The sequence below is a fragment of the Serinus canaria genome, chromosome 1A (assembly GCF_022539315.1).
Source record: "Serinus canaria isolate serCan28SL12 chromosome 1A, serCan2020, whole genome shotgun sequence".
Classification (NCBI taxonomy): Eukaryota; Metazoa; Chordata; class Aves; order Passeriformes; family Fringillidae; genus Serinus; species Serinus canaria.
In genome coordinates this window covers 49,728,311-49,743,325 of record NC_066314.1, presented here as the reverse complement: position 1 = coordinate 49,743,325, position 15,015 = coordinate 49,728,311, and the positions used below count along the sequence as shown (strand labels likewise).

Sequence of the window (15,015 nt, the reverse complement as noted above, 5' to 3'; positions counted from 1 at the left end):
TGGGGGAGGGACCTCCCTAAAACACAAGGCAGCAGCCGCTGGCCGCAGCTTTGTGGTGGCTTCGGAGAGCCTCAGCGACGGCAGCGAGGGAAAACAGCGAGAGGGGTGCAGGGGTGGCTTTGCTGCTTGTGCTTTGCTGCTTGTCACAACAAGGCAGTATGTTGCAGGGGAAGAGGGTGGAGCTGCACCCGTGAGCATGGAGAGGTGCCTGAGCAGTGCTGGCAGAGTTGGGTGACCAGGTAGGGCAGGGTGTACATCAGGCGCCCCGTATGAACTGCACAGCCAGCTGGCACCGCACGGGCTGCCCCGCGGCGCAGCTGCTGGTGGGCACGGGAAGGAAGGAAGGGGAACCACCCCAGCTGAGACAGAGAAAGAAACAGCGTGGGCCCTTCACTCGGGCTCGGCAGCGGCATGTGCTTGTCCTGCCTTGTTATGTGTATGCTGTAATAAAATTTCCCCTTTAAGGCTGGGCTGAAGTTATTTTTACTTGTGGGCTGGTGGCAGGAACACAGAACGGAGCAGGAGCTCTGAACTGTTCTTACCTGATGTGTGGCGGAGGGGCGGACGGAGGAGGAAGGAAGCTCAGAAAAGGAGAGGGAGCGAGAGAACGAAGCTCAAGGGAGGGGAAAATACAGCAGGCAGGGCATCCCTAGAGAGGGGACCAGCTGGGGAAACTGAAAAAGAGGGAACGAGGGAGGGAAGAAGAGGAGTAAGGAGGGAGAGGTCCTCCGGGGGGAAAAGCAAAGTGGCTCCGGGGAGAAGAGGGGCTGCAGGCATCCAATGCCAAACATTACCGAGGGGAGTTGAGTGGGTACAGCCAAGCAGAGCAGCTTTTGTGGTCTCCTCCTGACACTCAAGATGATGAAAAGACAGTTCAATCGAATGCGCCAGCAGCTGTCCCATCCCAACGCCACCATCAGGTAAGGACCTCTCCACTAGCAGTACCGGAGGGAGTGGGATGCACGTCCTGGAGGGCTTGTGCTGGGGCTGGTGGTCTGGGAAAAGGGGAAAGGTGGGAAAACCTTTAGGGTTTAGAGCATCTTCAGCACAAGCTGAGGGGCTTTGTGAAGGCTGCATTGGTGCTGCTCAGCAGTAAATGATCCTCAAGCCCAGCTACCTCTTCCAGGGCCCACATTCCTGCATTCACCAGGAAACAGGACTTTCCCAAGCTTGGCTTTGCCAGGATGTGGGGCAGTGGAGCAATGGGGAGGGACCTTCCAGCCACAAGCCATGCCCCTGTTTGTGCAATGACCAGGAGGGTGATTGGGCTGGGACCTGCCCTCCCTGCTGAGTCTGGGGTGCCCCACAGGAGCCAAATGCCCTGCATAGCTCTGGCCAGCCCAGCAGCGTGAGCAGCCCAGAATGCCCTTGAGGAGAGAACCAGGGGCCCTCAGATGGACCCATGGAGGACTTACAGCTTCACACAAAACCCTCTGTCCCTGTTCTACCTCTGCCATTTCCTTCTTTTTCTCTTAGGCTTTCCAAAGCTCTCCCCTTGCAAAACCCAGAACTGAAATTACAGGGCAGGGCCCTCCCTGCCCAGCCCCCTCACTCCCTTTCCTACTGCCACCTCTGCAGGTTCCCAGCACTGGGTGGCAAAGTGGGACCAAGTGTGTCCCCTGAACCACTGAGGTCCTTCAGCCAGCCCCAGCAAATCAACCACAAGGAAGCAACTCCTGTATGCTGGTGGCTTCTTGCTCTCCTTGCATTCTCTGGAAGGGAGCATGATGCCCCTTCCCATCCCTCTTCCCTCAAGATTTCATCCATGTCAGATGCATCTCCCTTTTGCTTCATGTCAGGCAGGCAAGACTCAAGTACATTGTGAAGTCCAAGAGCAAGCTCTTCACCTGCTGAGGAGTCTCTCCTCTATGGACCATGACCTCACGTGATCTTGCTTGTCTTCAACCCATGTTTTCTGCAGCTCCACATCCTCGTCCCACACTGGCTTTGACAGGCAGTGAAAAGAGAGAAATGGGGAAAAAGCAGCAGCCGATGGAAATCAAATGGGGTTCCTGGGACATGGCAATGATAGCAGTCTGTGAAGCAAGGCTTCTTCTGTAGGAGGCATCCAGGAGGTTTTAGGGTCATGGTGGCTGGTGGGTTTTGAATTTGGTTTTGAGCAGAACCACAAAAAGCTGCATTTGGGTAGGCATTTCTGGAGGGGCTGGTGTTGGTCTGGGACCCCAGTTTGATCACAAGGATACCCTTGCTCCCGCACCAGTGTCCCCACTGCTACTGACTACCCAGGCCTGCAAAGACGTGTGCCAGTCTGCAGCATCACTGCCCTGGATTCACCTTCAGGGGAGAGATGGGGCAGTCAGGGACAGTAAACATCCTGCTCCTGTTGTGGCCCTGCTAAGCACTCTGACTCCAAAAACACAGGCCACATCTGGACTTTTTGACTGAGGTGCACTGAACTGGAAACCCTGTCTGATGGGGTGTCCACCAGTGTCACCGACATGTTTTATGAAAAATCCTTTCCTTAGGATTTTTCCCCTCCTGGGAAGCTGAGAGGCCTCAGGAACAAACTGTAAACAATTCTTACCTACTGCTGTGGAATGCAACAGGGAAATCTCTGATTGGCCTTGTCAGGCTGTTTGCAATTAAGAGCCTATCACAGATCACCTGTCCGGCCGGACTCGGTCTGAGAAGACCTTTGTTTTCACATTCCTTTTCTATTCTTAGCTTAGCATTGTAGTGAAATCCTTCTCTCTATTCTTTTAGTATAGTTTTTATATATTATCTATCATATAATAATAAATCAAGCCTTCTGATAGATGGAGTCAACTTTCTCGTCTCTTCGCTCATCCTGGGACCCCTGTGAACGAGGAAACACACCAGCCAGCAAAGTTGGCTCCCTTCCCCTGCTCCTGCTCCTGCTGTTCTTGTCCTCCCAGGCTTGTTCTACCCACAGCCTTGGATCTGATGGTCCAGGCTATAGCCTGTGTCTCCTGCTCCCAGGAAACCAAAGAGAGGCGGGTAGGATGCATAAGGACCTGCCTTCCCAAAGAAGCTGGGTGGAGGTCATCCCCATTTGCTTATGGTGCCTTCTCCTTCCTCTGCAGAGCCCAAGAAGCAACTGAGCTCCTATCAGAAGATTTGCTGCAGGTGAGGTGTGGGCTGGGCTGGCAGGCGTGTCTGCTTGTGCCTGGGCATGGGAACCTGCCCCGCTCCTGCCTGCCATTTGTCCTGCCTGCACGTCCAAGTCATGGGGCTGGGATCTGCCCGCGTGCCAGAGGGTGATTTCAGGACCGTGGTGTCAAGGGATTGTCAGGCTCCTGCTACCAGCAAGGGCTTTCTCAGCTGCTCACAGAGGGATGAATCCTGACCAGGACTTGTGCTCCCTTTTCACTGGACCGGATGTTCCGGGCTGTGGCAGGATGCTGGGCAGGTGTTGTGGTTTGACACTGCCCAAATGCCATGTACCCACAAAAATTGCTCACTCATCCTCCCCTGCCACAGCTGGGCAGAGAAAAATTTAATGAAGGCTTCATGAGTTAAGGACCAGGAGAAAACACTCCAAGGGCAAAACAGGCTTGACTTAGAGGTACAAAGTTAATTTATTGCTAATAAAACCAGAGGAGGATAATGAGAAGTAAAATAAGCCCTTAAAAACACCTTTTCTTCCCCCAACCCTTCCCACTGACAGTGCCCCAGGGTGTGGGGGTTTTTGTCAGTTCATCACTCAAGATTTTCTTCCACTGCTGAGGGAGAGGAGTCCCTCCACTGCTCTGCTGCACCCTGGGGAGACTGGGGTCCCTCCCTCGGGAGACCTGAATTCTCTGTGAACTTCTCCAGCCTGGCTCCAAATTTCATGAGCAGCAGTCTTCCCAAAACTGCTGCAGTATAGGTCACTTTTCCATGGGGTACAGTCCTCCAAGGACAGGCTGCTCCAGCCTGGAAGCAGGGGCCCTCTCTCCAGCAGGTCTCCCACTGAACCACAGCCTCCTCCCACTCCAGCGTCAGCACCTCCTCCATGGGCTGTGGGTGGATCTCTGCATCCCCTGTGGATCCCCATGGGCTGCAGGAGCACAGCTGCTTCACCATGGTCTCACCATGGTCTGCAGAGGAATCTCAGCTCCAGTGCCTGGAGCATCTCCTCCCCTCCTTCTCCACCAACCTTGGTGTCTCCATGTTGTTTCCCTCACATGTTCTCACCTTCTTCTCTTCTCTGGCTAGGAAAAAAATGTGTCCCCACTTTGTTTTGATTTTATCCTTAAATATGTTTTCACAGAGACATTAGCACTATCTCTAATTGGCCCAGGCTTGGCCAGCAGCATGTCCATCTTCAGAGCTATCAGGGATTGGCTCTGCTGGACATGGTGGATGCTTCTGGCAGTTTCTCACAGAAGCCACCTCCATGGCTCCCCCTGCTACCAAAAACCAGCCCATGCAAAACCAGCACAGCAGGCCATCCTCACCCAGAGCTGGATAATGGGGAAATGGCCTCGAGGTGCCCCTGGCTGACAAAATGGCTTCCCCAGTCCCATTTTTCTGCCTGCAGATTGAGCAGAGGATTGAGCCGGCCAAGCGAGCAGCTCACAGTGTGTCCAAGAGGCTCCAAGCCTGCCTGCAGGGACAGTGTGGCTCCGAGATGGACAAGCGAGTGGTGAGAAAAATCTTCCCACCACAGTCTGTGCTAACCCCAGCTCTGTCCCTTGCCAAAACCAGGGATGTCAGGCCCCTGCTTTGCCAGCTTTGCTGAAGGGAGGCCCAAAGCTATGCCAAGCCCAGGTCCCATTGTCAGCAGTGGCCTCTAGCATGTGCCTGGGATGAGTAGAGCAGGGCAACCCCCCCAGTCATCACTAATTTAGGACACTCCTGAGAGACAGTGTCTTTGCATTGAATAACCCTCCAAAGCCCTTGCTGTCTGTGTTCCTTCCCAAACCCCCATGAACTCTGGCACCCAGGGTGCCCTGTGGTGGGGAGCACCACAGTGTGGCCAGGCACAGTGGTGTCACCACTTCTCTCCCAAATCCTTGGCTCTGTGCAGAAGAAGCTGCCCTTGATGGCTCTGTCCATGGCGATGGCTGAGAGCTTCAAGGAACTGGACACAGAGTCCAGCCTTGGGTAAGTACTGGTGGGAGAAAGTGCCAGGGTTACCCCAAAAGATGCCAGATCCTGGCAGTGACACTGTCTTGGCTCAGGGGCTGCCATGGCTCAAACCATGTCCACAGAGCAAACACTGGTGTTGCACTGGGAGAAGGGACAGCCAGCACCTTCAGCCTCCAACTGCAGAGCAGGGCTGGGGGCTGGCTCAGGGTCCCATGGGGATATAGGTACAGGGGGGATGTTGGGTCAGACAGGGGCATGGCTCCAGCCCGCAGTCATTGCATCTCTGTCCCACACAGGAAAGCCCTGGAGATGGGTTGCTGCATACAGAGCTCATTGGCCAAAATTGTGGCTGAGTTTGAGATTGACCTGGAGCACTACGTCCTGCAGCCGCTCAACAAGCTCAGTGAGGTAGTCCTGGCTGCTCTACTGGTTCCATTTTCCAATCTTATAACACTCCTTCCTGTGTCCCCAGGCCTCCCCCGCTCACTCTGGCACTCTCTCCCCCAGGAGGAGCTCCCCACGATCCTGAAGCGCAAGAAGACCCTCCAGAAGTTGATTTCTGACTGGAACACAATCAAGAGCCGGTATGGGGCACACTGCAGCCCTGGGGGCCCAGGGCATGCACAGCACAGCCCCCAGACAGGCTGGGGGAGAGAGGAGGATAATTGCCCTGGAGACTCAATTTCCAGCAGCTCTTCAGGAGCACCCAGCTAGCTCCTCTATTGGTGCATCCTGCACTGGGCTCAGATGTTGATTCCATAGCACCAGAGAGAAGGGCAGCTTTACTGCAAAGGCAGTAAAGTGCCCGAGTGCTGCTTGGGACATTGAGATGACCTCATTCCAACTCTTGCCAGGAGTAGCCCTTGACATGCCAGATTTCTCTGAAAGTCTGCACACCAGTTCTTACCCAACATTCCTGGCACTGAGACCATAAATGTGTCTCTTCTTTCCCACTCCAAAGGCTGAACCAAGCTGCCAAGAGTTCCAGTAACAGCACTGGGGCTGGTGCTGGCCCAGGGGCATCTTCTGCTGCCAACAAACTGGAGATCTTGAAGGAAGAAGAGGAGGAGGTGAAGAGGAAGGTGGAGCAGTGCAAGGTAAGATGGTCACTTGCCCTCCCCTATGGATCAGCTCCAGGGCTGCAGACCTGCTCCCCTCCACCTATTTTGTCCGAGGTGACCCCACGCTGGGATGGACTGCAGCCAGCCAGCATGTCCTGCCCTCTGAAAGCAAATGGGGCCCTCAAGCAGAAATAGGGAGATGGCCCAAGCCCAGGGAAGAAAAAGAGTAAAGGAATTCAAAGTGCAAGCTGCTGCAGAGGGGAGGGTCCAGGGGCTAAATCAGGGAGCAAATGGAGTCCCCTGAGACTGGAAAACAGCTGAGCTAGGATCTGTCACGGGTGGCAGGGAAGTTTCGCATCAGCTTTCTCCACTTCTGCCCTGTGTCTCTGAAAAGCCCAGCACCTCGTCTGGCAGAGCTCATGAGCTCACTGGAGCTGAAGGTGCAGAGGCCTCTTGTTCCTGAGCCACTTGTGCCAGGACTTTGATCATGGGGCAGATTGCTGCCACTACCCAAACACAACTAATGGAAGGAAGGAGAAAGCCCCACTCCCCCCAGAGACCCTGTCTAGGCCACTCACAGACCAGATGAAAATGGCGTCATGGAGGTGTCTCCTCTTCCTTGGGTGCCAGGGAAGGGATGGAAAATTTCTCTTCTTTGTCTTCGTTCCCAGGATGAGTACATGGCTGACCTCTACCATTTCTCCACGAAAGAGGACATCTACGCCAGCTACTTCATCAAAGTAAGTCCTCTGTCCACTTCTCCCCAGTGTGTGAATGTCAGCTGCAACATGTCTGAGCCCAGCCTTGCCCCCCATCCACACCAAGTGCCCCCAAGCAGGGCAGGGGACAGATCAAGGCATCAGCAGATGCCTACAGTTGGCCTTGCTCCAGCCACTTCAGGTTAATGCTACCGCTAGCACCAAGTGGAAACAAGCACCTTGTCCTGAAGATATCCCTCTCCAATCTGCCCTCTACCCCTTACTACAGACATAGTCCCAGGGACCCCAGGGGAGCTCCCCTTGCAGATCCCTCTTTGCCCTGTCTTCATGTGGGTGCAATGTCCTGGGAATGGGCACCTCTCCAAGAGGGACTGGTGCCAACTGAATGCTGTTTGCCTGTCCCCTGTCTGGCAGCTATTGGAAATCCAAGCCCAGTACCACCGGCAGTCACTGGAATCTCTGGACTCAGCTCTAGCAGAGCTGAGGGAAAGCCACAGACAGACAGGTACCCTCTGGTTCTCCATGCAGCCTGGCAAGGGCTGCAGCTGAGGCTGGGGGATACAAGTGTGTCCAGCAAAGCTGGCAAAGGCTAATTTTCCCTCCCTACACCTGCTGCTGCCTACCATGTTGGGCTGGTAGGTTGGGGACTGCAGCTTGACATGGGCTGGGGATGCTGCCTGTCCTGCCTCTGCCTGTAGCCAGCCAAGTTTGGCTTAGAGCAGGATGTTGCCATGACCAAATGCTGGATGGTCCCAGGGATAGCCACCATCCCTCTTGACATTTTCCTTCCTCTTCCAGAGCCTTCCTTCACAACAGACACCCCAGTGGCAGGGTACTATGGTGTGTCCCTAGAGACACACCTCAGGAGCTTGGGCCGGGAGATTGCGCTTCCCATTGAAGCCTGTGTCATGATGCTGTTGGCTTCCGGCATGAAGGAGGAGGTAGGGAGTGCTCCAGACCCCCTCATCACCTTTCTTCCCCCAGATGCACTCCTCCCGAACTCAAAATGCACCCCTTCCCTCTTCATGCCATCCCCAGGGACTCTTCAGGCTGGCAGCAGGTGCCTCAGTGCTGAGGAAGCTGAAGAGCAGTTTGGCCAGCGGCTCCAATGCCCTGGAGGAGTTTTACACAGATCCCCATGCTGTGGCTGGTGAGTGCCAGCAAGGCAGGGTGGGGGGACATGTTTGGGCAGTCCCTGCCATCCCTCAGCTGCCATCAGCTCCACTGCTCCCCCTCTCCCCCCAGGTGCACTGAAATCCTACCTGCGGGAGCTGCCCCAGCCTTTGATGACCTTTGAACTCTATGACGAATGGGTCAAAGCAGCCAGGTGGGTCCAGGCACTGGGGTGGAAATCCCTGGCAGGTCTCAAAAAGCCCCCAGTCAACCCCCTCCATGCCTCCCGGCACTTGGAGCAGGGGTGCTCTGTCTCACTTGGGGAGATACAGACACAGAGCCTCTGTGCATGCCTGCCTTCACTGCCCAGTAAAGCAGGACATCTCCATCTCCAGGGCTATGGCCAGCACGGGGCAGCCAATACTGGCCTTCCTCTTTGTTCACTGTGTCGCCCTCTGCCACAGGGAACAGGCTGAGCTCTCTGTTCCTCCTTCTCTCTTACAGCCTAAAGGACATTGACAGCCGCGTGCAGAGCCTGCGAGCCACCTGCAGCCGCCTGCCCCAGGACAGCTACAACAATCTCAGGTGTTTTGTCGGAACAGGGCTTCTTCAGCCCCAAGCAACCACCAGGGGTAGCCATTCCCTCCTCAAATCCCTGCCTACTAAAACCCTGCCCTCCTTTCACCCCATAGGTATCTGATCAAGTTTTTAGCTAAGCTGGCTGAACACCAGGAGGTGAATAAAATGACCCCCAGCAACATTGCCATTGTGCTGGGCCCAAACCTGCTGTGGTCACAGCAGAGCACAGGGTAAGGTCTGGTTTGAATGGGTGGGAGGCAGCTGCCCAGCCCCAGCTGGGGTGCCCTGAAGGCAAATGCCATGGCAAAGGCTGATCCAGCAGCCTTCAGGCTGGTCTAAAGCACTTACACATCTTCCATCCTCAAGTCCTGTCCCTTGTTCCCATGCTCCCCAGGTTGCATGTCCCCTCACCAAGCACATGTCCTCTTAGCCACTCTGCAAAGTAGTAAAGGAGGCCCAAAGTAGTTATGACATGGGTCACAACTGGTCTCCAACACCACTGGTCTCCAACACCAAACCAGGGTTCCCAGGACAGGGAAAAAGGCCCATCACCCTTGTTGCCATGGCCCTTGGCTGGGCTGCCTTCCCTTCAGACCCCTGTGGAATGAACACAGAAACCCATTTGGGGTTAATACCCCTAAACCATTTTTCTGATGCCTCCCCCACCCCTGTCTCTCAGAGACCCCATGCAACTGGACTTGGCCTCAGTCTCCTCCATCCAGGCTGTGGTGGAAGCCCTGATCCAGAACGTGGACACTCTCTTCCCTGGAGGTAGGGCCAGGGCATCACTTGGTGGCCCACACAGAGAGTGAGAGGGAGTGGAAGGGAAGGGAATATTTCTCCATCTCCAGGGGGAAAGAAGCAGGAAGCTGCTCTGGCTCTCTGCTGTGGGGTCATTGCTCTGGGTAGCAACTGCTTCCTCACAGGATCTCCTCCTTTCTCTTCACCCAGAGGTAGACTTCAATGTCTCGGGCATGTTCATGCCACCCACAAACACCGGACTTTCCAAGGCTGTCCCAGAGGAAGAGCCAACTCCTGCGACCCCTCCAGCCAGCACCCCCACCCTTTTGGATGGAGAGGTGTAAGTATGATGGGAGCTAGAGGCTCTGGCTGTCCCAGCTCTCCCATGTCCTCCCTCCACCCCACCCCACACCAGGGCCATACTCTCAGAGGTGGCTGCAAGGTGCCTCACAGCCAGGACCACCATGCCCAACCAAAGCCTGACTTGCCTTGTTCCTCTGCACAGCACCTCCAGGGACCCCGAGGCCAGGTCCCAGCCAGCATCCCCAGGACTGCCCAGGCCATCTCCTGAAGCTGCAGGGCCACCAGCTCCAGTGATGACTGACAACAGCACCCGCAAAGGTTAGGGTGCCCCAGATGCTTGGGAAATTACACCCCCAATGCCACCTCCTGTGGTTTAGTCAGGGGATGTCCTTGTGGGAAATGCCTCTGGCCAGGGCAGCATGGCCAAGATCCAGCCAAGATGGGACCGTGGGATGGACAAAGTATGTCCTCCGGTGTTGGGTTAAACACCTCTGGTAATGAGGTGTCAAAGCTCATGGCTCTTTGTGAAGGGAAGAGGGAAAAGCCCCCAGAAAAGCTGGTGTGCGCTTGTGTCTTCAGGACAGGAGCTGGGCAAGGAGCAGTTTGTCCGACCAGCTGTCCGCAGCCCGCTGTGCCCTTTGGAGACACCCCAGTGGAGAGGAGCCCAGCCCACCTCAGCTTTCTTTCCAGGCAAACGCCCAGCTCCGGCCCGCCCCGCAGTGCCGCCACCGCCCGTGGCGCAGCCCCGGAGCTCAGCTCCTGCCCAGGCAGCCAGCCCCAAGGCCCTGCCGCGCCGCACGGCGCCCAGCCGAGCCCCCTCCGTACCGCCGCCGCTCCCTCCGCAGCCAGCGCCCCGCCACAGCCGAGATGCCCCAGGATCCCCCAAGTCTTCCTCTGGTGAGGCTGCGGCTGCCGTGGACTGTGTGCCAGGAACCACAGAGGAGGGGCAGCCACTGCCTGCAGGAGGAAGCCCCCTGGCCACATTGGCCCCAGAAGGACAGCCCACAGAGAACTGAACAGGGTGAGAGGCATGGAGGAATCACAGGTTGGGGAGATGGGATCTGGCACCTCTCTGGGACCCAGCAGATGCTGTGGAAATGCCAGGGTGGCCTGAGGGACAGCATCTCTCGGTCCTCCACCTTGTTCCCTTGGCTCACACCACCTGGCATGCTTTGCCTGCCTTCTCTCGCTCCCCCGTCTCGGTCTCCACCTCTCCACACTACCATGTCCCTGCCAGAGCCCAGCCACCACATCCGTGCCCAGATCCCTGCCCTGATCCCCACCCACATCCCCCACTGCAGGCCCAGACACTGTTTGCAGCTTTCGGGCCAGCAGGGCAGCTTGGTCCCATGGGGCCATTCACAGATGCTCAGCCATGATCCCAGCCCCATTTTGCCTTAAAATGCATTGCCCCAGGAACACACAGATGCATATTAAAAAATATATATATATATAATATATATACATACATACATACATACATACATACATACATATATTTGGAGTGCATGTTCTATGAGGGAGCTGGGGTTGTTCAGCCTGTAGAAAAGGAGGCTCTGGGGTGCCCTGATCACTCTCTACAGCTCCCAGAAAGGAGGCCGTAGGTGGGACAGTAGGAGGAACTTTTTCACAGAAAGCGGTTAGACATGGGAATGGGCTGCCCAGGGAGGTGCTGGAGTCACCGTCCCTGGGGGTGTTTAAGGAAAGGCTGGATGCGGCACCCAGTGCCACGCTCTAGTTGATGTGGTTTGCTCTTAGGCTGGACTCGATGATGTTAGTAGCAGGCTTTTCCAGCCAAAGTGCTTGTTGATATTTTGCCAGTATTTGAGAAGCTGGTGTCAAAGCCGCAGGCCGGTGTGAGCAGGGCACACTTGGCAGTCTGAGGTGCTGGAGGGTGCAGCCCGTGGGCCGCCGCGGGGAGGGCCGGAGGCGGGAGCGCGGCCGGCGCCCAGGGCCGGCGGAGAGGCGGGCCGGGCCATAATGGCGGCCGCGCTGCCTCAGCCCCGCCGGCCGGCAGGGGGCGCTGCGCGGCTGCGCGGGCACGGCGGGGGGCGGGGGCCGGGCACGGCGGCTCCAGCCAATGGGCAGCGGCCGGGATCTGTCCCAGCTCCTTCCCCGCCGCGGTGACTTTGGGGGCCGGCCCTCGGCCCGGCCCTGCCCCTGAGGGCGTCCGGACCTCCCATTGGTGGCGGTGGGAGTGCGGGGGCAGTGATTGGCTGCACGACGGGGCGGGGTGCGGCGGGGGGCGGTGATTGGTTGAGCGGCGGGGCGGCCGGCGGGCTGCGGCGGCGGCGGCGGCAGCATGGCGAACTGCCGGCGGCTGAGCGGCGCGGGGCTGCGGGAGGTGCTGGGCCCGGCGCAGGGGCTGCTCTTCGACTGCGACGGCGTTCTGTGGGCGGGCGAGCGCGCCGTTCCCGGCGCCCCCGAGCTGCTGGAGCGGTTGCGGCGCAGCGGCAAGGCCGCCCTTTTCGTCAGCAATAACAGCCGCCGCTCTGTGGCCGAGCTGGAGCGGCGTTTCAGCCGTCTCGGCTTCCGCGGTGTGCGCGCCGAGCACGTCTTCAGCTCCGCGCTCTGCTCCGCGCTCTTCCTCCGCCAGCGCCTCCTCGGCGGCGGCGGGAACGGGAGCGGGGCCGGCCCCGTCTTCGTGCTGGGCGGCGAGGGGCTGCGCGGCGAGGTGCGCGACGCCGGGCTGCGCCTAGCGGGCGAGGGCGAGCCGGCACCCGGCGAGCCGGTGCGCGCCGTCCTGGTGGGCTACGACGACCAGTTCACCTTCGCCAAGCTGGCGCAGGCCTGCGGCTACCTGCGCGACCCGCAGTGCCTGCTGGTGGCCACCGACCCCGACCCCTGGCACCCGCTCAGCGATGGCCAGCGCACCCCCGGTGAGCCCGCGCCCCGTCCCGCGCCGCCCCGGGGGGAAGGGGCTGTGGCGGGGATGGCCTCGGGTGGGGTTCGCTGTCCCAGGCGAGCGCGAGGCGGTTCCCTGAACGGCAGGACGAGCAGGGACGCCCTGGCACATCCCTGCCAGCTCCCGAAGCAGGGCTGCCAGCATCCCTGTCCTGTGGCGGGATCCGGGGTGCTGAGCTTCCCGCGGCTACTTCTGTTCCTCCTCCCCCCCCTGCAGGGACTGGCAGCCTCACAGCCGCAGTGGAAACGGCTTCGGGCCGCAAGGCGCTGGTGGTGGGGAAGCCCAACACGTACATGTTCGATTGCATCGTAGAGCGTTTCGGTGTCGACCCGTCCCGCACCCTCATGGTGGGAGACCGTCTGGAGACAGACATCCTCTTCGGCAAGAACTGCGGCCTTGCCACCATTCTCACCCTGACAGGCGTGTCCCGCCTGGAAGAGGCGCAGGCCTACATGGCCAGCGACAGCGCCGCTGCCAAGGATCTGGTGCCCAATTACTATGTGGACAGTATTGCAGACTTGATACCAGGCCTGGATGAGTAGCAGTTTGTACATGTGAGGGCACAGGGGTCAGTTCCCCATCCCAGATCTCCATCTGTTCCCATCTCTCTCTCACTGCTGTATTCCCTCAATGCCCAGTTTCTTCACATGCCAGCATCCTTCTTGGGGGCAAAATGGGAAGGGGATTGGCAGGAGGGGACAGGTTTCAAGTTGTCTCCTTTCTGCTGAGGGCTATCCATGATGCACAGAGTTCTTGCTTCCCTCATTGCCAGCTGCCAGCATCTTTGGGAGAGAGCTGGAGGCCTTGAGGCTGCTGGGGGGGGGATCAAATCAGTGTCTGTGTGGGCCTCTCCAGGGGTTCGGGACTGGCCGCTTTAGTGTTATTTTCCCCTTGGAAAACCTGTGGCAGCCTTACTGCTGTCCTTTGGCTTGTAACTCTTTAATTCTGAGCAGCATCCCTGCAGTCCTTGTAACCCCCTCCTTGCCAGAGGATTGGCTGCCACTGTCACCCTCCTGGTGTCTATCAGTGCCAGGGCATGTGGAAGGAGTGTGCCAGACCTCTGGAATCACAAATAAGAGCATCTCTGCCTCCCACAAGTGAAGGAGAACATTGCCTCATCTCCTCTCCCCTGTTCCTTAGAGATGTTTCCCCCACTACCCCCTGCCCTGACCCAGTTAATAACTGTGCCAGTGTCCATCTGAAGGACAGAAGAGACCAGTTTGAGGGTTTTTTCCTGTGCCAAACAGACAAGTGTGACTGCACAGCGGGTCTGCAGTTGTACTTTGTTTGCAAGCGCCCTTTCTGAAGGGGCTTTTGAAGGACAGAGGGCTCCCAGACCACAACAACACAGCACTAGTGAACTGTATGACTCTCCCTGGTTGCCCCTTCTCAGCTGGATTTTGTCATAGTACAGTGAGAGAAAAGTGCTAATGGGGGTCTGTGCTCCAGCTGCTGGTGTGCAGGTGAGATGGTGATAGTGTTGTCACTGCTGTGAATGTGTCACAGTCCTCAAAATCATTCCTTGCTGCTTTGTCTTTCTATGTTTTTTTAATTTCTTGATCTAATTTATCAAACTTATTTATTGTTCAAATATTGTATTATTTGTATAAATTATGCTGACTGGTTGCACCAAGGGGACAGAAGTGAGTGCCTTTGGGTATCCCTTACTGTCCATGTCCCATGTCGATGTTCTTACACTCGTGTCTCTGTATATAATAAAGTGTGAGCATAGGCTGGAAATGACCTCTTTTTTTTCACTCATGGTCCCATCAAGATGAAACTGTCCTAGGTATCTTTGAGCCCTCGCAGGTGAGGACATTGCAGGACCTTTCTTCACTCAAGGGGGTGCTGCTGGGTAGACAAGACAGCTGGGTAGTGTCTTTGAGCTGCCCTTTGCTGAATCACTGGTGCCTCAGCGCCCGGTGGAGGTGGCTGGCGGGGCTGTGGTGTAGAGTGCAGGGTCGAGCCAGGTCACCTGGAGCAGTGAGTGATGCAGCCCTTGCCAGCTGCCTTTGCATTTCACAGCACGGGGAACATTGCTGGGGAACAGTGATGTCTTGTCCTGCACCTGAAGTCTGCCCTGTGCCAGCCAGGTGGACCCCAATGACCTGTGTGGCCCTGCTGGGGTAGGGGTGAGGTGTGACCTCTGTTATGTGCATAGAGTTTGCAGGGGGCTGAGAACTGCCCAGACAAGGTTTTGCTGTGACCTTTCTTGACTGCTATGCTTTAAGTGACAGGGAGATGGCTGTGATTGTACCCCTGGGGTGACCTTAACTGGATTAAAGCTTGTCATGTCCTGGGTTTGTCCATACTCCCAGCCCAGAGGGAGGAAACGGATTGGGTAAGAAAAGTTGGAAGTGACTCAAATGCACTTTGACTCCATTCCCCGTACAGGAGCCAATCCTCCCCTTTGTCTGTCAGACCCCTCTAACTGCTGTTGATGGCAACCAGGCACCACATCTCCTGCTGGAGAGATCAGCATTGAGCATTCAATAACTGTGCTCTGTGTCAGGTAGTACACTGTCAGCTCACATGGGAG

The 15,015-nt window shown here is 57.0% G+C and overlaps 2 protein-coding genes across 4 annotated transcripts; both read left to right on the top strand.

Moving 5' to 3' along the window:
- The first annotated feature begins 22 nt into the window (after positions 1–22).
- SH3BP1 (SH3 domain binding protein 1) lies at positions 23–11,021 on the top strand. Of its 3 annotated transcripts, XM_018909887.3 has the most exons (18): positions 23–920; positions 3,066–3,108; positions 4,505–4,609; positions 4,994–5,070; positions 5,352–5,463; positions 5,563–5,639; positions 6,017–6,152; positions 6,788–6,856; positions 7,250–7,340; positions 7,634–7,776; positions 7,874–7,985; positions 8,081–8,162; positions 8,453–8,533; positions 8,641–8,757; positions 9,207–9,298; positions 9,479–9,608; positions 9,774–9,889; positions 10,262–11,021. In XM_018909887.3, the coding sequence occupies exons 1-18, from the start codon at positions 859–861 to the stop codon at positions 10,585–10,587; spliced, it is 1,971 nt and encodes a 656-aa protein (XP_018765432.3). In that variant the 5' UTR covers positions 23–858; the 3' UTR covers positions 10,588–11,021. The 3 variants fall into 3 exon arrangements, with proteins under 3 accessions (XP_018765432.3, XP_050826052.1, XP_050826053.1); XM_050970096.1 differs by lacking the exon at positions 3,066–3,108 and having other exon boundaries at positions 831–920; XM_050970095.1 differs by lacking the exons at positions 3,066–3,108; positions 4,994–5,070.
- Positions 11,022–11,873: 852 nt separating this feature from the next.
- On the top strand, positions 11,874–14,219 carry PDXP (pyridoxal phosphatase). Its single transcript, XM_030238644.2, has 2 exons — positions 11,874–12,450; positions 12,693–14,219. Exons 1-2 carry the CDS (start codon positions 11,874–11,876, stop codon positions 13,016–13,018), a joined length of 903 nt encoding a protein of 300 aa, XP_030094504.2. The 3' UTR covers positions 13,019–14,219.
- The last annotated feature ends 796 nt before the right edge of the window (positions 14,220–15,015 follow it).

Coding starts and splice junctions, on each gene's coding strand:
- SH3BP1 (XM_018909887.3), top strand. CDS start 859: ATGATGAAAAGACAGTTCAATCGAATGCGCCAGCAGCTGTCCCATCCC. Junction 6,153..6,787: donor GGAAGGTGGAGCAGTGCAAG/GTAAGATGGTCA, acceptor CTTCGTTCCCAG/GATGAGTACATGGCTGACCT. Junction 9,609..9,773: donor ACCCTTTTGGATGGAGAGGT/GTAAGTATGATG, acceptor TCCTCTGCACAG/CACCTCCAGGGACCCCGAGG.
- PDXP (XM_030238644.2), top strand. CDS start 11,874: ATGGCGAACTGCCGGCGGCTGAGCGGCGCGGGGCTGCGGGAGGTGCTG. Junction 12,451..12,692: donor CGATGGCCAGCGCACCCCCG/GTGAGCCCGCGC, acceptor CCCCCCCTGCAG/GGACTGGCAGCCTCACAGCC.